At 50.7% G+C, this 24,104-nt stretch overlaps 1 protein-coding gene across 5 annotated transcripts in view; it reads left to right on the top strand.

The window, feature by feature from the left end:
- SH3BP4 (SH3 domain binding protein 4) overlaps nt 1-20,264 on the top strand; it is a 32,890-nt gene extending 12,626 nt beyond the window's left edge. For 3 of the 5 annotated variants that reach the window (XM_046944024.1, XM_421882.8, XM_040703944.2), the window contains exons 2-5: nt 5,342-5,549; nt 7,581-9,943; nt 17,247-17,435; nt 17,680-20,264. In XM_046944024.1, the coding sequence (XP_046799980.1) occupies nt 5,432-5,549; nt 7,581-9,943; nt 17,247-17,435; nt 17,680-17,904 (2,895 nt within the window). In that variant the 5' untranslated portion in view covers nt 5,342-5,431 and the 3' untranslated portion in view covers nt 17,905-20,264. Of the gene's footprint in view, nt 1-3,916; nt 4,060-5,341; nt 5,550-7,580; nt 9,944-17,246; nt 17,436-17,679 lie in introns of all 5 variants that reach the window. The other 2 variants (XM_046944023.1, XM_004942501.5) reach the window with 1 other exon arrangement.
- Nucleotides 20,265-24,104: the final 3,840 nt, after the last annotated feature.

The following is a 24,104-nucleotide window of genomic DNA, read 5'->3' on the forward strand; positions in this document are numbered from 1 at the left end:
GGGGCTTTGCTCAGCTCCTGCTTTGCACTTTCTCCGTTTTTCCTCTCTTGGGAATCACCAGGGTGTGTGGCCCAAAATGCCTGGGCCGGGCTTCTGGAGAAAAAGCAGTAGTGGGCAGCTCTTCCCTGCCTGTCCCTACATCTGCTGGGAGAGTGGAAAAAGCAGGCACAAGTCTGGATGGTCGGGGTGTTTTCTGCTGGGTGTGTGCTGAGCAAATGAAGGACAGTGCCAGCTGCCCAAGGCTATGTTGTAATGTGTGGTCATAGAATGGCTCGGATTGAAAGGGACCTCAAAGATCATCCAGTTCCAACCTCCTGCTATGGGCAGGGTCGCCAGCCACTGAATTAGGCACTAGATGAGGTTGTACAGGGCCCTATCCAACCTGGCCTTGAATACCTGGAGGTGTTGGGATGAGGCAAGAAAGTCCCGAGGAAGGACTTGAAGATGAAGAATCTGTAGGGTGAAAACCAAGTTCTTAAATGAGACAGTGACATGGCTTAGTCTCTTTGCTGAAATGGCACACTGCAGTAACAGAATCTGGTTGATGTTTTAACTCAAACCACTTCTAATTTTTGAGGAGAGCCAGGAGATCTTGACTTTGGAGAAGCAAAAGGTAGATGAAAAATAATTAACAAGTGACTGGAGTTGCTCTTGGCTTTGGCGTGGGAAGTTGAAGGAGTATGATGAAATGGTCTTTCTACACTTTCTGCCTTACAGTCTGTGGCAAGATGCAGCCCTGATGTGCCCGATAGCTTGGGGCTGATAAGTGAGAGTTGATCCCAGCCTGGAAGATGCATCTTGTTAAGGGGTACATGCAGCCAGAGTGGGGAGGTTTCCTCTGAACTCATCCTGCGGGCTTAGGGTTCGATGGGCTTTTTGTATAGTACCCAAGGAGAAGGTCATGCTGGGAGATGTGGGATAGGGAGGGAAGAGTTTCCTCCTCCCCACCACCCTTTCCTGGCACGACTACTGCACCTGTCGCTCTTATTTTGGACCCAGAAGGACCTGGCTCCATCTCCACCCCAGTACCTGGTACCAGCTGGCCCAGTGGGCCCTCCCAGGTCTTATCAGCAAAAACTCTTGGCAGCCGGGGGATTTCCATCACCGGCTGTTGTATGAGCACAGGCTCACTGCTGCCGTGCTCTCCTCCTCCACCTTGTTGGGAAGGAGCTAGTGATGGTGGGATTTGCAGCCCTGGAGCTTTGGGAAGGATGAGACAGAGCAAGCCACGGGTATTTTCATGCAGCTGGTTTGGGAGGTGCAGGATGGGCCTCTCACAGCTCTTGTGCCATGCAAGAGGGTTGACAAAGACAGAGGTGACCTTGTTTTGCAGCATGTGATGGAGCCGAGCACACAGATGCTGGTGGGTGACACCTTGTCCCAATCTGTGCACTGCTCACACTGCTTGGGTTTTCTTCATGTACTGCTGTGAGCATTGGCCACGATCGGCAGTGCTGATGGGTGCTCCATGGGGTTGTGCCTTTTGCCCCATGTCTGGGGCTGCTCCCTGGAAACCACTCCAGTGCTCAGAGCAAAGCCTTCTCCCTGCCCCCGGGGTTTTTTGATTCTACGTGTTTTCATGCTTTAGTTGTATTCCTTTGCTCACAGGCATGGAGCTTACCCTGCCAGTGGGTATTTCTCCTGAAATTGCTTTTCTCTACTAATCCAGTTTAGCATGGCTGAGATGCCTGTGCTACATCTTTGATTTGTAATTCAGCGGTGATTAAATTCTCTAGATAAGATATGGGCCTTGCTGTTGATCCAGCATGAGAATTGGACTCAAATAGAGGTGCCCAGCCAGGGAGGTAATGACCATTGTAAACAGCCAGAGGTGGGTGCATGCTTTGTCCCATGCTGTGGCAATGGGACTGGCCCTGCCGATAGCTGGGAGCAGTGAGAAGCATGGGGCTTGCTGCTGTCCCCATAGGGCTGGGCATGGTGATGGCTCCGTGGGGCTGAGCAGGGAGGAATGGAGTGCTGAGTGGTGGCAGCAGGCCAGGCTGCATCTTGGTTTCCGGCCTGAGCCACCCTAGAGAGTTTGCTGAAGTTCCTTGTAACCCTTTCTGTGCAGTTTCATGTTCTGTGACAGAAGCTTTTTGGTAGCAATGGGGTGTGGTGGGCTGCCAGCAAGGCTGCCATCCATCCAGCACGTGACGTAGTGCTGCTGGCCTTATTCCTAACCCCAGCTAACACAAAGCTGAATCCACTCTACAAGTCCCTGCTGCAGATGGTGGTGCGATTCCCTTACGGGTGAGTCACAGGATGTGAGTCCCGTGGCTCATGATGTCCCCCGGGGTGCAGAAATCCAGCAGATGGGGCGGGGAGGAGGCAGCTCTCACCCCATACGGTGCCAGCACAGGGAGAAAGTGAGCTCTTTTTGGTGCTGCTGGTTGGGATTTGGGGTGAAACAGCCCTGGGGTGCTCCTGTCCATAGCCATGCGATGCTTTGCTAAGCCTTAACCCTTGTGCAGGGCTGCTCTCCTCATCCCTACGTGCATCCCCGACAAGGATGTGTGTAGGGGGGAGAGCTGTTTGCTACCTTGCCCCCCATATCCTTTCGTCCATTCAATAAAGACGCTGTTTATCACTGTGGATAAACAGTTGGAGGTAGGGTTTTTCCTATTCTATATTTAAAGTGTTTTCTGATGAATTTGCAGACCATTGTCTCAGCAGTTTCTAAACAATTCCTGCCCTTGCAACCCATGTTTCTCCCCACCCAGCACTGGCCCGTCCCCTTTTATTCTCCTATAATCCAGGTTTGAAGCAGCAGGCTTATTCTTTCTGAGCTTTTTGCCCTGGCTCTGCATTCAGAACCATCTCGGGTTCACACCTTGGAGCCAGCAGCCCCAGAACTCCGATCCCTTTACAGTTCCTCACAGCCCCCCCCCCGAAAACTGCAGTAGAGTGCATGCACACCCATCCTCCCATGTGTGTGATAGCGCTGCTACATCCAGAACAGACCGAGATAGAACCAACAGAGGAAATAGCTTTCCCTAATCAGTCATTTTTAATGTACATTCTTGCCGTCTTTTGGGAATTTGGGATGTATTTAGGGCTTATTTTTCCAGCTGTTTCTCCACACAGTCACATCTGCCATAGATCTTTAACATAAAGCTTGCAGTGTGCTCATGGAAGTCCTGGAATGGGGAGCATCCCTGCTTGTGCCAGGCACGGCGAGGCTTGTGGGTATGTTGGTGCACAGCTCTGACTACTGATAGCGAAAATATTTGACACTGGACTTCCAGGCAGGTATTTAAAATACATTCATGGCTTGCACTTTGATTCATGGGGAAGTTATTTGTCTGGTTTCTTTCTTGCTCAGAAAAAAACTTTGTGCAGCGCTCACCAAGCAGGGGTGACCTTTGGGCAGTCAGAGTGTTTGTTTTGTCTGTGTTTCGGTTGTGTGCAATAATTGCTAATATTGGGAAACATTTACCACTTCAGCTGTTGCTGTGACAACAGTGCTGCACACCCAGTTTGTGCCCAATTAGAGCTCCAATCAAGCAAAACTCCTGCAGGATCCTACCACGTTTCTGCACAGTTATGTTGGGGCAGGCAGTAAGAGTCAGGGACATTGCACACCAGCAGGAAGACATGCAATCTGTAGCAGTGGGTGATGGTGCTTGGCATTACTGCTTGCTGTGTTGGTGATGTGCAGAGGGGTGAGCTGTACTAGCAGCAGCTTTTTGAAACGTGCCAGCTGAATGGAGCATCTTTCCTCCCTTCCTTGCTTCCCACTGACTGCTTCTCCAAGTTCCCTGTCTTACCCAGCTCCTCTGATAAGCACAGCTGTGGCTGTAAGCCCAGTTCTCAGCGCCTGCAAAGCCCTGCTGAGTTCCAGCAGAACCCAAAGCAACGCTCTTCTCAAAGGGAAAAGTGTTTGTGCAAAACTTCTCCCTTTCCTTTCTGTCTGCAGCCTCCTGCATCCTTACGGTGACTGCATTCCTGGCATACCAGACTTCAGATGGCTTGAGAAGCATCTCAAGCAGACTGGACTATCTCCTGCTTTGACTCTCCCTCCCCGGATGCAAATTTCCTCTTTCTACATTCCAGAAAAGGGTACTGATTCCTTCAGGGCTTGTTCCTCATTGCCTCCAGACCCGCAGGTTTAATAACAGCCAGCTGCAGCCCAGGCAGTTGGCGGCCAAACACTGCTTGTCTTCACATTCCCATTATCTCCGTGTTCCCAGCAGAGCTCTGCCTTCTAAGGAATTTGGGTTTGGGGTTATTTTCTGCTTGATCTGGTTTCGAAGCAGGGGGAAAAAAAAACTGTATGAGGTAGGGAGGAAGGGAGAGCAGTGATAGGAGGGGATTTAAAGTCGTTTCGGTTGCTGAATTCAAGCAGAGAATTTGGATTGATACAGCTTTTGATTGCGCAGGGCTTTATTTGTGTACCTCTCTTTGGTGCAAACCTGGAAGAGCCAAGTGGGGCTGAGGCTTTGCACTGCAGCCTTGCCTTTAGCTAGCAGAGAGGCTGCAGGCTTGCTTGCCTATGTGCCCCTGGCCCTCCTGGCCACACTCCAAGCTCCAGCACAGCTCAGTGACACCAGAGGAGTTATTACCAGCGCTTGACCATCAGCCACTGTGCTGGTGGTCAAAGAGAAAGGGTAAGAGAGCAAGCAGGGAAGAGAATGGCAGTGCAAAGCCAGGCAGTGGAGGAGAACATGCACCACTGCTATGGCAGAGGAGAAGAGGTTTGCATCTGCAGGTGATGTCCCACCAGGCAGCATCTCTGGATGGCCCTTTTGGTGAGGTCTGGGAGAAGAGCTGAAGGTGTGCACAGATTAATAGATTGCGTGTTGCCTTTGAGATCAGTTGTGCTGCTGGTGCCTTGCGAGCAGCTGCTGAAAGCAGAGAGGGCTTTTTGTACAGGGTGGAGATGAGCAGCAGTGTAATCCAAGGCCAGGCTGCCCTTGCGGACCAGACCTAGATTATTAGGAGTACCAAGGTAATCTATCATGATGCTTTAAGGAGAATATGGCAGTGTGACTCCTGCACGTGGTCCTGGGCAAGCCTGCTCCAGGTGTCCCTGCTTGAGCAGGAGGATTGGACCAAATGTCCTCCACGAGGCCCTTCCAACCATAATTATTCCGTGGTTCTCTGACAGGAGGAAGTTTTCCTGAATCAGCACTGCAGGGCCGGCACACAGGTGCAGATGGCTTTGTATCTGGAGTGCTTCTTTGATAAGCAAATGGGAAAGGAAGGATGCAGCTGCCCTGAGTCAGCCTGAGGCTGAAGCAGTGGCACGTACTGAGCTCGCATCTTGCAAAGTACGTTGTGTGGGTGTCATGCCGAGAGCAGGAGGCGTTGCTAACATGCTGGCCTTTGTTTTTACCTGCAGGCGGGCTCCCCAAGGTGCTGGGGGTATCTCTGTGGGTCTGTGGAGGAGCCATGCCCACCTAGCGCTGCCCAGGCTCTCGACGAGCTCAAGATGGCGGCACAGAGGATCCGGGCAGCCAACTCCAGCGGCCTGCTGCGCTGCAAGTCGGAGGGGACGCTCATCGACCTCAGCGAGGGCTTCTCAGAAAGCAGCCTGTGCGATGTCAAAGGTGGGGGACCAGGGGGGGGCCATGACCACCAGGGGACAGGGCAGGCGTTAGCCTGGGGCCACCGTGTCACGTGCAAGAGAAGAGATGGATTTGCCAGGCTGGTGACGAGGCAGCTTCAGGGTTGGTTCTCCATCCCCCAGGACAGATTCAAATGAGAGAGAATTCCCATTCCCTCGGTATAAATGGATCCCAAGGCAGAAGGAGAAGCTAGCATGTGCTGATGGTCTTTAAAAATAAACATGCAACAAAGCAATTGTTTTTGCACAAGGAGCAAGGAGAGTCCCGAACATCAAATGCTCTTGATGTACATTAGTTTGTTTTTAATGCAAAAATAGGAATTACTCACATCCTTGTGAGTAATTACTCATGCTCATATTCATGCAAGGGAAGGGACTGTCCTGCTCTGCTCACTCTGCAGTGGTGCGCCCTCACATTGAGCACTGGGTGCAGTTTTGGGGCACAACAGTTTAAGAAGGACACAAAGATATTAGAGAGCATCCGGAGGGCATCATCAGCTTCTCTCCAGCAAATGGTTTGGGCCGCAGAGCTGCATAGCTGCATTAACAGCCACTTCCTGCCCGGGTGGCAAAATAGGTTCAGCACAGAGTTTCTATATTGTTTTACACTGAATAAATGTGCTCACAACTTTCCCTACCTGCTGGCAGAGGCTGTGCAGGGGAAGTAGGTTAATGATGAATCACTTAGTGTGTACAAGCTCTTATTTTCCTAATACTCGAGCCCTGTGGTCCTTACATCTAGAACTTTTCATTGCTGTGTTTTTCAGTAGTGGTATCACGAGTTGTGCCATGGCTGCACCACATCTTTTTTGTTAGCTTTCCCTGTTTTCTGTAGGGCTGTCGGGCATCCTGACATCCTGTGTTTTTGTTCTTTCCTCTTCCCCCACCCCCCCCTCCCCCCCCCCCAGGCATTATTTTCTTAGGTCTGTCTCACAAGATAACAAACATTTGAATGCTGATATAAACACTATCTGCAGCTTAAAGTGATCTTTAACAGAAGCAAGTCCTAAATGTGAAAGCAAAACCAAATAAATACAGCGATAGAGTGAACATGTGTAGTCTTAATTGAACTGTTTTGCTTGCAATTGCAATCAGATAGTACTGGATAAACAGCTTGCAGCCAGCCCTGCTGCTCAACATTGCTGAAAGGGAGACTGGAGGTGCTGCTTGGTCCGTGGGTGGTCAATACAGTGTTTGTGGTGGTTCAAGGAACCTGACTTTGTAAAAGGAGCTAAGTTTTGTTGAGGAAATATGGACGTGCCCTTAGTGGGTACTCTTAGCTCTCTCTTACTCTGAAACGTAAGTGGAAAAAAGACAGTGCTGAAGAGCTGGTGGCCAAAGATGTTGAGATACCACTGACCAAATCTGTATGTTAATGGCCTTGAAGGGTCACCTCTTCCCATGCAGCACACCTTTAGAGCCCTCCAAAAATTAACTTCTGTTGTTTTAAATGTGAAAACTTAGGGAGTGCCTGCTATTTACCCTTAAGAACTTAGACCCAGACATGCCAGCAAAAAGAGAGAGCTGATAAGAAGGGACTCTGGCTCTCTTGGAGCTCCCTCCAACACAGATTTTTGTGCATTATTCATCAGTGAGTTCAGAGGCTGTCTCTTAGAGAAGCAGCTGAGTGAGGTCCTAAATCAAGAGGGAGGCTTGTTGCTAAGACACTTTACTGCATTGTTTACCCACTTTCTCTCCACATGCCTTGCTACCCTGGGATGATAACAAATTGCTGTCTCCTGTCTCAACTCCTGCTGCTCTTCCTAGTTGTTTTGATGCCTGTCTCTTTCGAGAAGGCACTTGCTCTTGCGACATAAATGTATCAGATGTAGTAAAGGAAATAGTTTTGTTTAAAAACGGTAGCAAACAGAAATTACCTGTAGGTTGGAGATGCTTTGAAACTACTTTGGCTTCACTGCTTGATGTAGTGTGGATTGCTTGCCTGAAATAAATGATTTTAAGTAACTTGTGACTGTATGGATTGCTTACAGTGTTTTTCTATTTCATTTCACAGTGCCTTCTCCTAGTGCCTTGCTGGTTGACAATCCCACATCCTTTGGAAATGCAAAGGAAGTAATAGCAATCAAAGATTACTGTCCAACTAATTTCACCACTTTGAAGTTCTCTAAGGGGGACCATCTTTATGTCTTAGACACATCGGGAGGCGAGTGGTGGTATGCTCACAATACCACAGAGATGGGTTACATCCCTTCCTCCTACGTCCAGCCTGTAAACTACCGCAACTCTTCCTTAACGGACAGTGGGATGATAGACAATCTACTGGAGAGCCCTGACGAGGGGGTCAGGGAGCTAGACCTGCTTGGAGAATGGACTGATGCGAAAAGAAACTCTGTGAAAGCCCACAATAATAACCCTTTCTTGAATGGTGTCCAGACAAACCCATTTCTGAATGGGAATTTGCAGACGTTGACCGGCTCAGACAGAGAGCCCAACTCCAAAGCATCTGTTGACTTGCTGCTCTTTGACACCGGGCCTCCTACTTCAACAGTTTCTAGCTCGGCTGCCAATAGCAGCATGGGTAACATTTTTGATGAATTTCCATCCACAAACAGGCTGGACCTGGAAGAGCCCGTGAAAAGGGACAATCCCTTCTTCAGGAGCAAACGCTCTTACAGCTTGTCTGAGCTGTCAGTTCTGCAAGCAAAGTCGGACACTCCGGCACAGTCTGGTTTTTTCAATGGTCTAAAATCTCCCACTCCTGAGCAATTCCAGAGCCGGGAAGATTTTAGGACCGCATGGTTGAACCATAGGAAGCTGGCCAGGTCTTGCCATGACTTGGATTTGCTTGGTCAGAATCCTGGCTGGGGTCAGACACAACCGGTGGAGACCAACATTGTCTGCAAACTGGATAGCTCTGGTGGAGCTGTTCAGCTTCCAGACACCAACATCAGCATCCATGTGCCAGAGGGTCATGTGTGCCCTGGGGAAACACAGCAGATCTCTATGAAAGCTATGCTAGATCCGCCACTGGAGCTCAACAGTGACAAGTGCAGCACCATTAGCCCAGTCCTGCAGATCAAACTCAGCAACATGGAGGTGAAAACTTTCATCATTCTGGAGATGAAGGTATCTGCAGAGGTCAAGAATGACATCATGAGCAAGAGTTTGGTAAGACTACAGTGCCTACGGAGTGACATGAAAGAGGGGCCGTACACGCCAATGCAGCTGAGCTATTCTTATGGGGACACGATACAGGTGCAGCTGGAGAACCTAGAGCCTTGCATGTACATCGCTGCTGTAGCTCAAGGGCAGAACATCCTCTATCCTTACACTGTTTGGGATTACATCAGCAAGAAGATCACAGTTGGTGTCTACGGCCCAAAACATATTCACCCTTCCTTTAAAACAGTCGTGGCCGTGTTTGGGCATGAATGTGCACCCAAGACTCTCCTAGTGAACGAGGTCACGAGGCAGTCCCACAGCCCAGCTCCAGTTGCCCTTCAGCTCTGGGGTAAGCACCAGTTTACTCTGTCCCGGCCTCAGGACCTCAAGCTCTGCATGTTCTCCAACATGACCAACTATGAGGTGAAAGCTAGTGAGCAAGCCAAAATTGTGCGAGGCTTCCAGATGAAGCTGGGCAAGGTCAGTCGCCTTATCTTCCCCATTGCATCCCACGACCCCAACGAGCTCTCGGATTTCACACTAAGGATACAGGTCAAAGATGACAAGGATGCCATTTTGACCCAGTTCTGCGTCCAGACACCACAGCCGCCTCCTAAAAGTGCCATCAAACCGACAGGGCAGAGGCGGTTCCTCAAGAAGAACGAGGTTGGAAAGATCATCCTTTCACCTCTGGCTGCCACTGCCAAGTATCCGGTTTTTCAGGACCGGCCGGTGTTGAGCTTGAAGTATGGCAAACTGCTGAAAACAGTGGTGCGGCAAAGCAAGAATCACTATTTGCTGGAGTACAAGAAGGGAGATGTCATAGCCCTCCTCAGTGAGGAGAAGATCAGGTTGAAGGGACAACTGTGGACAAAGGAGTGGTATATTGGCTACTACCAGGGCAAAATTGGCCTTGTGCACACCAAAAACGTGCTGGTGGTTGGAAAGGTCAAACCCAGCTACTTCTCTGGGCCTGATCTCACCACCAGCCTGTTGCTCGAGCAAATCCTCAGACCCTGCAAATTCCTAACCTACATCTATGCCTCCGTGAGGACTCTTCTCATGGAGAACCTCAGCAGTTGGAGGTCCTTCGCCGATGCGTTGGGCTATTTGAACTTACCACTCACGTTTTTCTGCCGATCAGAGTTGGACAGCGAGCCAGAGCGAGTGGCCTCTGTGTTGGAGAAGCTGAAGGAAGACTGCAACAACACAGAGAACAAGGACAGGAAATCTTTTCAGAAGGAGCTGATGATGGTGAGTCCAAGGTCTGATGAGGGCATCTTCCTTCCCTGTGCTACAGTCAGAGTGATTGGGGTGAATGGGAGCTAAGCTTTCCTAACTCAGCTTTTCCTAACTGAAAAATGAAGTGCAGTTTTAAGGTCCTTGGCAGGCTGAATGGGAATTCAGGCCTGTGGTGACATGCGTTGACAGGCTAATGGGATCGTGGCTGTAAATGAGGAATTAAGTAGGTGAAAAATTGTACGTGTTGTGTGAGTGAAGCAGGCGTGCTTAGGAAGTGTCTAAATTGGAGGCCCTCCGAAGCAAGGTGATTTCAGTCCAGTGCTTTCCTAGCACTCAGCTGGATCTTGATGCTGGGTATTGTATTTCAGCCTTCAGTGATAAACAGAAGATGTGCACGCATATCAAGGAGTCACCCAAGAGCTGCTGGTCTCCTCAGTCTGAGGTCAAAGTGATGTCAGTCATGTAGGTCTTGGTTTTTATGGCAATACTGTGCAGAAAACTGGGAAAAGGAAAGAAACATAAATGCTTTTCCTGTATGGTGTGTGGTAGGCAAGCCACTGCTCAAGTCATAGAGTCATAGAATGGGGAAGTGCTGTCTGCAGGCTTTTCCAGGATGCTCTTTGGAAATCTCTAATGAGAAACTGCCTTCACGAGAACAGCTTCTAGCATTTCATAGGAAGTGGGCCAAAGAAAATGCAGGACTGTGTGTTGAGAAGAGATTTGGGTTGCAGCAATTCATGTGTCTTGAAAGGCCAATTTAATTAAGAATAGCACAAGCTTTGCTTAGCAGTGATGCAGGCAGGCAGTGGGGTAGGAACACGCAGCGCACAGAAGGAAATCAGGAGTAGGCACATGGGTAAAGAGGACTGCATCTAAATGAAGCGCTCCATGTCCCAGCCTCTCTTAATAAAAATGGGGAAATGTGAGGATTGAGCATTACGTGTAAGGCATTATGAAGAGTACGGAGCCCTTCATGACTCATGGAAATTTTTGCAGGGGAGTTCATGGAAGATGTCTTGTGGATGTACTTCCTCTGCCTAACAGCACAGTACAATTAATAACTCCTTATAGCAGGCCCTGTCTGAGTGTTGGTGTTATTGTGGAAAATGGGAAGATAGTTTCCCAAAGTCTGACTCACAGCTGTGATGCTGCAATTAGGGTGAGTACCAGAGGCAAGGATGTCCAAATGCCATGCTGCATTCCCCAGGGGAGCATCCAAGCTGAAGGCCAATGGGCTGCAGTTACTGGATGATGCTGCTGCTTCCGTCTGCTCTTCCTCCCACCTCAGCCCTGCCTTCTCCAGCTGGGCTGCTGCCTGCTAGTCTGAGGGAACGCTGTGATGAAGAGGTCTGGTGTGATGGTGGGTTCCAGCAGGTGGGGCAGCCGTGTCCTCCAACAGTCTCTATCTCGGTGCAGGTGCTGGTTGGAATGAGGAACCGTTTGGGCAGCCCCAAATCACCCTGTCTTTGAGCTATGCAGGCTGGCACTGTGGTGAGAAGCCAAGAAGCTGCTGGGCGGCAAAGGGTTAAGTTGGGTGGAGATGAGAGGAGAGCAGGGGTAACCTTGCTGCCTGGGTTTGGCCAGTGGGACAATGTTTTGGCTTTGGGTTTCGGTAGAAGGCAAGCTGTAGGCTGTGTCATCAACTCAGCTTCTCTTGAGGGCTTCTTCTGGCCATTGTATGTGCTTGTCTTTTGAGCTTCTGGGAGGAAGCTGCTGCAGCTGCACTGGGATCTGGGGTAAGACCTGATTTCCTGGCCCACACCTCCAAGCTATGCTTGGGGCAACGGTTTGCATCTCCAGATCATGGGCCACTTGGGCTTATGATGCCTGGGACACAGCCATGTCTTGTGCCATGTTTTACCACAGCTCATCTAGCCTCAGCAACCCCTCCCCTGCTCTGGGGCTGGGCAGAGGTGCTAGCCAGGGCTGTGTCTGGCCCTGTGGTTCCTCAGAAGGAGGCTTTGCACCTTTAATCATTCTGTGAGTAATGGGGTGAACTGTGTGCTCCTCTTGCTGAATGCTTCCTAGGGCTTTGTGCTGTTTGCTTTACTGGCTTGCTTTTCTTTTATCTATTCCCTTTGTCTCCAGGGGACAAAGACAGCCTGTAGGTCATGGAAAAGCTGTGCCAGCCTAACTGAGGGGATGAAGAAAAGATGAGGCTCTCTGGGGGCTCACAGACCTACTAACTCACGAGGAGGGCTATAAGCTGCTGGAAAACATACTGCTCCCAAAGGGATGCATCTCATGCAGAGTCCCAGAGTGGGTTTTATTTTCCATGCTTGAATGGAGGCTAATCCTGAATATTGGCTCTGTTTCCCATTCTGTGCAAGATCTTGCTGTGTCTGAGCCTGTTGGTGAAGGATGAGCCCTTCTGGTGGAAGACTGTGCTGCTTGTAAACTCCTTGCTGCTGTCAAATGCTCCTTAGCTTACAAAGACATAAGAGTTTGCATGAAAAAAAAAAAAAAAGAAAGAAACAAGTGTGTTGGGGGGGGATGACAGTTGAAAAGGAATATATTTTGTTGTGCTTAAATCTAATTTCATTTGCAACAAGTGGCCTTGCTTTCTGCTGGTGAGAACTGTTTAGATCTGTGTATTTCTCATTGACTGTCCCAAAGGGACTGTGGAGAGGGAAGTGGTAAATGTGCTTATCTCACATCAGTGTTGAGTACACAGGATTGCCATGGTAGAGCCATACACCAGTAGCCAAGCATGGAAAAGCCCTTTCATTGATGACTAGTTAATAAATAATCTGGGATTACTTACTCTTTTCATCTAGCAAAAGCAGCAGCGTGTGAAGGTAACTGGGGGGAGCATTGCTCAGGAGTTAGTCATCACATCAGAGAGAGAAACCGAGCCCTCCCCTCCCTCTCTGCCCATCAACCCAGGCAGCACGCAGGTTGTCTCCTCAAAGCCTGTAGGCACTGCAGCCTGGATTGCAATGGTACACGAGCAGCCTAACACAGACCTCTTGCAGCTGGGCTGTGTGCTCTCCGTGACTGCTGCTGAGGGGAAGGAATGGGTTTGCTCACTTCTCCATGGCAGGGCTTCAAGGTGACGTGCTGCTCCCACACACACAGGCAGCATCGCTGTGGTTGGTGGCTGCAGCCCAGCACGCAGGTGTAACTCCATCACATTTCCAAGCCTTTGGAGTCCCAGCAAGCACTGGGTGTTTGGGTGGTTTTGAAAATGTGAAGTCGCATACCACAGTATAATCCAATGTGCTCAGGTTGCTGCAGAGAGCCATGCCAGGTTTCATTTGAGAAACTTGACCTAACTTGCCATACAATGGGTGCACTGCCTGGTCCTCTGGAGCTGGAGTGAAGCCTGCCATGAAAGACATCACTTCTCTCACCCTGCACTGTTGATACGGTGTTTTGGTAGAGCCTTGTTCTTATCAGCCTTTCCAATAAATGCTGCTTCTAGGGAGCAGCACCGGCCTGCTGAGAATATGACTATGCTTGTTAGCAGAGAGCTGCAGGACTTGTAAGCTTCTTCTTCTCCAGATAACTGGAGATGTGCTTCTGCTTGTTGTATTGGTTGTGACTGCAGGTGTGTGAATGCTGCCTCTTTTCTACCAAGGAGGAGAGAAGGGACAATGCTGTGTCCTCAACCCTGGTGCTGGAGAGCCTGAGCACAGTATTCCTGCTTGGATCTCGTGCTGCCATGCCGTGGCACACAAGCCCAAGGTGCTCTTGTTCCTCCCTCCTAGCTCCTGCATCCTGAATTGGGCTGCTGGCAGTCCTGCTCTGAATTCGGACCCCTGGTGAAAACCAGATCCCTCAAACAGGGCTGGCGGGGCAGTGCTCCCACCGAGGCTCTGCAAAGCAGGCTGCTCAGAGCAGGGTGACGGGAGAGCAGCAGTGGCACAGGGCTGGCCGTGAGCTTCCCTGCAGGCTGTGAGCTTCCCCGCAGGCTCCTCGCTCTGCAGACAACATAAGACGACCTGTTTTTATTTGCTGGGGCTGAAAGGAAATCGTTGATGCCTTCCTGTTCCTCGGTGCAGGTATTCAGAGTGCTGTACCCGATGCATTCCCGCGCTGGTTAATGAAACTCTGAATGTTGCTGCTGCTGTAACCACATCTCCGCCTCCCCAGCAGCTACCTTCAGCCCTTTCAGGCAGTGATTAATGCCTGATAACGCTTGGACCCTCCAGGGTGCTTTCTAATTTAAATGCTGCTTAAAAAATCATTAACTAATTTAAAAACTCCATTTCCATCACCGCTTCCTTCTGGGTCTCACAACTGGCAGGCACGAGTGAACTCGGGGATGCTTCCCACCTCTGGGACAGAGGAGAGATGCTTCACCCCATGGTTCAACCAGATCTAGGGAGGGCACAGTGCATCCACAGCTCACGTGGCTGCTTATCCCATCTTGGCTTTATTATTATTAAACCGGGGGAGGGAGGCGAAAAGGGGTGCACAGGAATCACATGCAGCTTTTCAACCCCATTGTTTGCTCCTTCTCTGTCTGTGTGCTGCACTCCCCCCGGGGCTCCCTGCTGCCTGTTTGCTTCCATGCTGTTTGCTGTGATTAGAAGACTGGAAATGGGCTTCTGCATTTCAGAGCCGGGATGCAAATTCAGCCTCTCCTGGATGCGTTTTAAAGTGGAGGCTCTTCTGCTTTGAACTGGAATTTGAATATCAAACCATCTCCTTTGCTGCGCCTCACGCTCTGCTGGTGGAGCAGGCTCGGGGTGTCCATGAGGTTAATAAACGCACCCAAGGAAGATGGAGGAAAGCTGTAGCATAATCCCAAAAGCGCCTGCTGGAGGATTACATCTGTTGAGAGCCCTGCTAATCCCAGCTGGGCAGCAAGGGCTTGCACGGAGCCCAGTGCCTGCTATAATGTGTGCTTTGGCTGATTATTCCATCTCCCATCGCCTCTTTGCTGCCCCATGTTTCTCCCAGCTCACCTGGGGCTCTCTTTGCAGGCTGAGCCTTCCCTGGAGGCAAAGTGAAGGCAGGAGGTGTTGCTCCGGTTATTAGTAGGTTTCAGAGTGAACGTGCTGAGCCGAGGGGAGCAGAATTATCTCTTTCAAAGCTGTGGCTTCAAGTCATTGCACCACTCATAGCATGGGACTCTCTACTAAGTAATGCCTCTCTGTTCATCTCCTGCTGCTACTCCCTTTTCCTGTGTCCATTGGAAGCAGGTTGTGTTTCTCCCAAGTGCTCTTATCCCTGGGAAATAGATCAGCTGATGTGTGACCAGGAAAGGACAAAGCGCCTCTGTACCGTCCGCCTGGTTCAGAACAGTTCACATTTGCTGACTGCTGGTCTCAGGGAGAAGATCCTGGGCCACAATCCTAAATCTGTGCTTCTTAGGACCACCTGAAGCCTTCACTTCAAGAGCAAAGGGCCCTGAGCCTGTTGGCTGCGTGGTGAGGGCTGGACGTTGAGTGCTCTGCACAGTTACGAATACGGCACAGATGTGAGATGTGAACGCTTCTCAATGCCCATTAAAAATATAATGCTCTTTTAAAATGTATTTTGCTTGCTTAACGAGAGGGTTTATTATTTCTACTTCTAATGCAGGAAACCAGTGTAAGCACTTTGTAGAAGCAAATGCTGGTCCAAAGCAGTAATTAGATTCAAGCCCAGCTTTGCTTTGTGTAAGCTGGGAACAGATAAGGGAATCAACATATATTTGCTTTGCAAATTGCTGGAGTGGTTTCAGATGTTACCGTCTTCCCCAGCTGTTTGTTACTGTCCCCTTGATAAACAGTCTCTGAGAGGATTTAACCCCTCTTCTTCTTCTTCTTCAGAGCTGATTCAGCCGGGTTGGCCCAAACCCCCGGGTCAGGACAGGACATGGTGACCCACAGCCCTGCTGCAGGGATGGCAGCAGAGGGACAGGGAGGAGCGTGGGGGGCAATGGCTCCATCCTCCTGCTTGCCAGCTGGCCATCCTCCTGCCTGAAAACCATTCCTGACAGTCTTACTCAAGCGTGTGTGCTCTGAATATGTTGGGAATTAGCAGGAGGGAGCAGGTGGTTCTGGCCCTCTTTGGACCACTGAGAGCTTTTCTGCAGGTCCTTGACTGCTGCAATAACCTCCCCGTGCTGCTGTGATGTTGGTGTTGTTTCCAATGGGAAAGCTCAAGCCAGCACAGCACGCTCCTTGGAAACTCACATCAGCATCGATGGGGGTTGTCCTCTTTATCGCCAAGCTGTGGTTTGCATTTGCTCAAGTGAGCTCCCCTGCTGAGATGCTGAGTGGTGCCCTTGGTGCTCAGCTGTCCTGGAGCTGTTGTCCTCGTTCTGCTGTCCTTGCAGCTCTGGCAGGAAGCAAACAAGAGGGTGCTCACCAAGAAAAAGAAAGGCAGCAGCTGGCAAATCCATCTCCTTGTTGTAGTGCATGATGAACCTGCTGAGCTGCTGCTGCTGAGGCGGGCAGCATGGAGGGAGATGGATGATTAAGTGATGATTAAACCTTTCTGGGTGGTAAACTGCCCCTCAGGGCATCTCGGGATTGTTTGCATTGTTTCAGTGTTGCTTCAAAAAGCCCATAAAAGGGTTCCTGTTCCATAACACAGAACATGTTTCCATAGACACTGGAGGTCTGAAGAGGGATTTGTCCAGGGATGGGGCTTGCTCTTGAGGCTCTCGTTATGCTTTCCACTTGGCTGTGGCACACGGTGAAGGATGCCTCGTCCTTCCTGCTTGGCTGTGGAGGGATGCTGGTTCTGTTGATCCTCTGATAATCACCGTTTAAATCGTTCCTTTCCATGGGCTTTCCCTGTTGCAACTTGCTTTGTGTTTTGAACAGAGTTTTACCTGCTCTGTTCTTTACTCCTGGCTGAATTATTGCTAGGTAGAAAACACACTGCTGTGAGTCTCCCTAACAAGCATTTTCTCCTCTCCATCTCCTTGTTCTGAGGCTGCTTTTCAGGCCTTGTCCACAAATGCCCTCTTGGCCTGTGCCCACTGGGTGCTTGGTGCGGGTCATGGATGTTCATGCACTGGACGGTGCTCCTCTGGGCTTGGGGTACAAGCAGCACAGAGCACACTGGATTCATTGTCTTGATTAAAGGCCTTAAGATGCTTTAAACTGCTTATGTGGCTCCTGAACATCTTGAGCCGTTGCCTACAAAATAAGGCCGTGGTGGGCAGCCCCAGCTGCATGCCTGGTTGAGCAGGAGTAGGGTACTCAGTTCAATTAGTGGGATGCCTCTTCTGTCCTGCCCGCTGGCCTGATTTCACCAGCTGTTGCCAGAAAGGAGGTGGGAGGATTTTGTGGTGGGTTTTTAGGTGGTGGGTCCCACCTGATTTGGGCCCACCCTGACTCCATCTTCCTGGCTTTTCCTAATGATCCCGCAGGCCTTGCTGAAGATGGACTGCCAAGGGCTGGTGGTCAGGCTTATCCAGGACTTCGTGCTGCTCACCACGGCCGTGGAGGTGGCCCAACGCTGGAGGGAGCTGGCTGAGAAGCTGGCCAAGGTCTCCAAGCAGCAGATGGATGCCTACGAGGCCCCGCACCGCGACAAGAGCGGGGTGGTGGACAGTGAGGTGAGGGCAGACCGGCTTTGGTCCCTTTGGATTTTCCCAAGGATGTTTTTGCTTGTGCTTTTGGGGAATGAGGAGTTGGGTGTGATGGAGTGGGAGGGGGGAAGTGTGGGGGGATGTCTTCACCCACAGCACATTTGATCTGGGATCAAAATGCATTGAGGATGGTACCGCTCGTTGGATGCTGAATGCTGGGCACAGGGCGAGCCTCACATTCAGCTCTTCTCTCCTACCCTCTGCCCCACAGGCCATGTGGAAGCCCGCGTATGACTTCCTCCTCACCTGGAGCAGCCAGATGGGTGACAGCTACCGGGACGTGATTCAGGATCTGCACACAGGGCTGGACAAGATGAAGAACCCCATCACCAAGCGTTGGAAGCATCTCACCGGCACCCTCATCCTCGTCAACTCCTTGGACATGCTCCGGGCAGCTGCATTCAGCCCTCAAGACCACGAAGATTTTGCCATCTAGTGTGGCTCCCTACAGTGATGTCTTCATCCACGTCTCATTTGTTGGTGGTGTCTGTATTTTTCTGTGTTTTCCCCCTGTTTTTTTAACAGTTGATGATAAAAAGAAGAAGTGGAGATTGCTCTCCCCAGGTTTAAAGAGGCCAAAGTTTGCAAGTTCTCAGCAGGACTGGAAATCAGCAGGAGGCGACCCTCCTCTTGGTGGGACGGCATCCAGGAGGGATGGCTTTTCATATGGGATTGATACCAGTTCAACTATTTCTTACTCAAACACTTAAAAGGAGCGGGGGGGCGGGGAGGGATCGCAGAAGAGAACACGTTTTTTTTAGGCATTTACAAATAAAAAAATCTAATTTTTGTAATGAGCAGTAAAGGCTGTAACCACTTTGGGGGGAGGCTGTTGCTGTTTTGTATGTTGTAGAGACTGCTTTTAAATTATCATTTTAGAGATGAACGCAAGCGATGTAAATACGTATTTAAGACGAAGCACAGCATTGTCCCAATGGTTCTGGTAAACTCCCACAGTGTAGACTGACTGTAGAGCCCCATGTGAATTTAGGGTGTCTTCAGCCCTGCAAGCAACTTAAATCAGAAAGGAGCTTTTTTCCCCCCATCTTACAGAACGTATCACCTGTTTAATTGTTGGTTTTTTTTCCTTGTTAAATGTATCTACAGACATGCATTTTGTCATCTGTGGGTAGGGAGGTGCTCATGCATGTTTGTAGATGCACGGGTACCATTTCTAACCATGGGAAGGGATGCTGCCCCTGGCGCTTGGAGCTGCGTGCTGCCCACCGTGTCTGGAAGAAGCTGGAAGTTGGGGGCTCCACACAGCCCTGCTCCTTGCTGCCCGTGGTGGTGGTGGGAGTGGGTGGCTCTGCCATTGCAGCAAAGTGCATGGGCACGTTCCTCCTAATTTGAAGTCCATTCCAGAGCTCGGCGGAGATGTTTCATACGTGTCTGGCGCCCTCATACTCATTGCCATTGATTACTGAGGGCTTTGAATGGGGCTGTTTGAGATTCCCAAACTCCAGCTGAGCTTGTAAATATCTCTTGCAATGACACCGGTGCCACTGAGCTGAATATATGTGGTACCGAGTGCCCGTTCTTTCCCCTCATGTTTTATAGCTGCCTCTTCTGGATTACCTCCCCTCTTCCTTCTGCTCCCCAGCTTTGACATATTTTACACGGGAGGGGAATATTTTTGCACAGAAACATTATTTGAGGTGCAAAGTCTCTACAGTGAGGAAGATGGATTGTTAAGGGTGGTTTTCTTTCAGGTTGAACCAGAAAAAAAACAGAAAGAGCGGGGAAGGCATCTTTGGCAAAGGCAGTATAAGCACACAAGAGCGGTTGCTGTGGCCGGGCTCTCAGGATCAGGATCAGGAGGTGGTGACACTTAGGCTTGATTTCTTCTCCTAGGAGGCTACAGGTGATGTGAGCTCCCTGGAAGAGCCAGGTGTGGGGCACTGCCCACAGGTTTGCAGGTGCAGCTGGTGAGCAGGCATCTGATGGTGCTGGCAGCCTCGGGAGAGAATGTCCTCCCACAGCTTCACTGCTTTACATCCTCTTCCCAAAACGACGTCCCCAGCAGCAGTCTCCCCTTACAGGACCCCACCAGAAACCATTAGCACCTTAATTTCTCCTCAGGGGCTTTGAGGAGTTTCCTATGCAACGCAGCGTAGCACAGAAATAAACAGGGTCTGCCGGCACCTGAGCCCGCGATGCTTTTCCTTTCTCTTTACAACAGCAGGGCACTGTAAGAGCACGTTTTCCTCACACCAAGCAAAAACAAATCTCCGATGCAATAAGGAGCAGCTCCTGCAAGAGAGATCCAGCCTGTGCCAGCACGGCTTTGGCCAGGCTGGTGGGAGCAGGCAAGGGCAGCCCCAACCCTGGTGGGCAGTTGTTTTACTCTCTGGTGACTCCAAGATGGGGACATCCCTAATGAATCTCAGCTTTTACTTTTTGCCCTCCCCTTGGTTTTTCTAACTACCTCAGGTACTCTACGCCCAGCTTAACATTTCAGCGGCAGCACGAAGCTTGCTGTGCTCGGCTCCCAGGATGCTGTGAGCCGTGGCGAAACGCTCAGCACATTTCGGGGCGACCACTGTGTTGCTTTGTCCCTCCCTCGGTCAGAAATCCCAGCTCTCCTCACCTGCTGGGGCTGGGCTACATCCTTCAGATGCCTTCTGCCTGCTGTCTGTCGAGCCCGTCCAGAACTGCGCCTGGGCTTTGCATCATTACCGCAGTTGGTGCAGCAACTGGTTATTGTACTCACATTTAATGTTCCTTTTTAAAACAAAAATAATAACTTTTTTTGGAGGAAAAAAAAATATTACTATTAAAGCTGTTGCTATTGCAGTGCTACCGAGTGGGTTTCGTCTGCTGGTGGATGGGGTTAAGGCGGTGGGCACCAGGAGGCTTTTGTCAATCCCACAGGCTGATGCCCAGACTACGTGGCCTTGGGCTTGCAGCACAGACCGTCAGTTGTGGTGCTCTCAGTACGAACTGAATTCAGATTTCAGGCCATGAAAGTGAGTTATTCAGACATCTGGCTCTGGCTGCAGCTTCAGCTTGCTAAGGGTGAAAAAAAGACACGTTGGTTTGACTTAATCCCTGGCAAATGCATCCCGTGGTGCAGCACAGGGTGGCACGGCTCTATTGCTGGACCAGGGCCACTTGGAATCCTGGTAATGAATGATCATTCTTAAGTAGCCTGGACCTATCTAATAGGAGCAGTTCTCCATTAGCTGCTCCTCTGATGTCTGACTCCCTCTAATATTTTGTCCTCAAGTAAATGATTGGTCTTTTTTTCCCGTGTTCAGTCAAGGGAGTGACCTCCTTCAGCACAGTCCCCTTGGCAATGCATTTGCGCCATTTTAAGCCATCAAAATAGGATGATATTTCACATCAGCTCAGCTCTCCATTAAATGGCTGAAAGAGATACGTCAGAATGGGGAGGGAGGGAGGGAGGGAGGTCACCCCTGGGTTATCAGTGTCTGGACAGAAATCTGCAGTATCAGTGATTCTCACTTTGTCCTCCCCGGCTCTCGGTGTCTGGACACCCAGTGCAGTCTGCAATGAAAATGAGAGACTGTGATGGAAGAGCCATGAGGTCTCTGGGCATCTGTTTTTATCCCTGGAAATCCCTGCTGAAAATCAATTTTTCTGCTTCCTTTTTAGCTCTCAGCTGAATGCTGGTGGTGGATTATTGCCTGTCAGGACACCCAAATCTTGCAATATGAAGAGATGGTCACAAGTGGTTAGAGAAATTGATTAAAGGATGACTCCTAGGTGTTTGCCTTGCTGGCAGGTTTGTTTTGGCACCAGAAAACCATAATTCCCAGTGGATTTGCCCTCCTCTGACAGACTGACCTCCCTCACCAAGTGAAGCTTGCGTTGAGCCATACCATGGCAGGAGAGCCAGCAAAACAACTTCGATGAGAACCTCACTGCTGTGCACCACCTGGACTCCTGCCCTTGGTGCTCGACTTTGGCAGCATCCCGGGCACAGCCAGCATGGGAATCTCCTGGGTTTGGGTCTTCTGGACCTTTGTGTCTTTGGGGATATGGTTAGTGAGCATAGTGGTGGGAAGTTGGTGATTGGACTACGTGATCTTAGAGGTCTTTTCCAACCTCAGTGAATCTGTGACCCTTATAACCTCTTCACCTTAATAACCCAAGTCAGATTCATCAGGTCTGAGCCCTGATAGAATACGAGCATGGTGGCTGCAACAGGAGGTCATTGTCCCTGGAGACAGCTCCCAGCACACATCTGTGGCATCACCACTCACACCTTTTGGCACAGAAGCCCTTTATTTGGTAATGCTCTTTTCACAACACCTTCCTTGGGCTGAAATCAGGGACTTCCAGCAATAAATGGTATTTCTGGACTCTTTTAGTATGTTTTCCCAAAGGCCATGTGCAAGAGAGCCAGGCCCAAAGAGAGCCAATCTCCATGGACTGACTGTCACTTCTGCACTAGATGGCTGATGGCTGATTTAGGGTAGGGATACCCTCATATCCATGGTGAGAAGGAAGGAGCCTCTGGATGGAGGGATGAACATGCTATTTTTTCACAAGGGCAGTGAGGTGCTGGCACAGGTTGCCCAGAGGGGTGGTGGAAGCCCCATCCCTGGAGACACGTAAGATCAGGTTGGATGGGGCTCTGAGCACCTGATCCAGATGTAGTCGTCCCTGTACAATGCAGGGACGCCTGCAATGATTGTACAGTTTATGAGGCCTGCATTAGGAGCACAGCTGGCTTTGATTTCGCCTTCTTTCTCCCTGCCATGACCAAATGCTTCCCACTCCCAGCATCCCTCCTGGTATGATGAAGTCATCTCAGACCAACTGTTTGCAGCTGAGGCTCACAGGGCAGCCCCATCATATCGTCAGCAGCCTCCAGGGGATAATCAACCTTGGGTTTCTTCCCCGCTCTAGCTACTCCCTGCTGAAGGTTAATTAAACCTCACAGCCATCTCCTCAGGAGGTCTCCCCTGGTTGAAGCGAGTTGCTGGGATGTGGTTGGGTCCCCATTGAGAGGGCTGCTGGGTGACAGACACAGCATGCTTTGATCTACCCCACAAAGCAGACTGCGTCCCCAACTGCCTGGGCTGGAGGTACTCTGGGGAAGGATCTGCCAGCCCTGTTTGTTTGGGCTGGCTTGTGAAGGAGGTCGTGCAGGAAGTGAGCCAGCCAATATCTGCTGGGAGATTTGGGAGTTGATGATGCCCGTGCTGATGGCTTGCTTTTATTATCCTAAGCAATCAGATCTGGCATATGAAACCGTTCTTCTGTCCTTAATGGAGACGGAATTGATGCTGGGAGCACCTTCTGCCACCTATCAAAGCCAAATCCCATGCCAGAACTCTTCCCATCTGGTGGGTGTGAGCTGTGCCTGACCTCTGACACCCCCTGTGGGCAACGGGAGTAGGGTCTGGGAAAGAGGGGCATCCCCCTGGAAATACTGGAGGTGTGGCTGCCTCTGGCAGCAGGGAAAAGCCTGGGGATGGGATTTCTTCTCACAAAGCCCCCTGCACGAGTAGCCCCAGACAACGTGCCCACAGCTGGCTGACAGAAGCAGTGGGTATTTGCTTTATCCACTCACCCAAAAGCCAGACCTGAAGAATCAAGTCACTGCAGGTCGGAGTGTGAGTACCCAAGTGGGGTGAAGAGCAGCTGCGGACGAAATAGCTAACAGAAATATCAGCACTCCCTGCTGCTTCCCATGGTCCAAGCAGGAGGAAGATGCTGACAGCATCCTCCCACCGCAGGCTGCTGTGACCCCCAGGGCCCTGCCACGTGCAAAGCAAAGAGGCTCTCACCCGCGTCTTTGGGTCCCTTCCACCTCAAACGATCCTGTGATTCTATACTTCATCCTGTTACAGGGCACCAAGCTCACCCTGGTGCAGCTCTTCCCTTGAGGAGCACCGGGAGAGCCGCCGCATCTCTGCCTCGCTGCCCCGCCCCGGAGCCGCCCGTACCGCCGCTCGGGTTTTCCCCGGCAGCGATGCGGTGGCGCCCTCTGCTGGACACGGCCGGAACAGCCCGCGGTGCGGCACCGCCCCCCCCTGCTCACCGCCGCTGGGTCCCCAACAGCACCGCTTGCTCTCTCCCCCTCTCGCCCTTCGTCATAGCAGAAAAAGAGCTCCCTAAAGCTGAGTGGGATTGGGTCCGGAGATCTCCAAGAAGGAGGCCCCACAGGCCTGCCCATCCATTTCTTGTTGTTTTAGTTCGTATTCCGTGGTGTGATGGGCAGTGCAAGGTGTCTCTGGGCCTCGCACTGAGTGTCACTGTACAGAAGTGCTGCTGTCACCCAGAGCTGTGGGGACGGCCAGAGCTGTCACTTCATGGACACGGGGAGCTGTGGAAGTTGTGAATGGGAAGCAAGCCAGCTCTCGTGCCCTGTTGGAACTCCCTCCCCGTGTCCCAAGGAAAAGATTCCTTAGATTGACTGAGTGATAAAATGATAATACTGAGAAGCAGCTTTTGAGCACTCCATCTTTGCTGCCCAGAGGGATCACAGAATTGCAGGGGTTGGAAGGGACCTCTAGAGATCACTGAGTCCAACCCCCATGAAGTTGGCTTGGCTATAGACTGCCCATCTTTGTTGCCCAGTTCCAAATGCATCAGCCACTGAGCGCTCTTATGCTCATGGAACATTTATATAGTGAAGGGTTCATAACGCAACTGTGCTCC

The sequence above is a fragment of the Gallus gallus genome, chromosome 7, assembly GCF_016699485.2.
Source record: "Gallus gallus isolate bGalGal1 chromosome 7, bGalGal1.mat.broiler.GRCg7b, whole genome shotgun sequence".
In the NCBI taxonomy this organism is placed as follows: domain Eukaryota; kingdom Metazoa; phylum Chordata; class Aves; order Galliformes; family Phasianidae; genus Gallus; species Gallus gallus.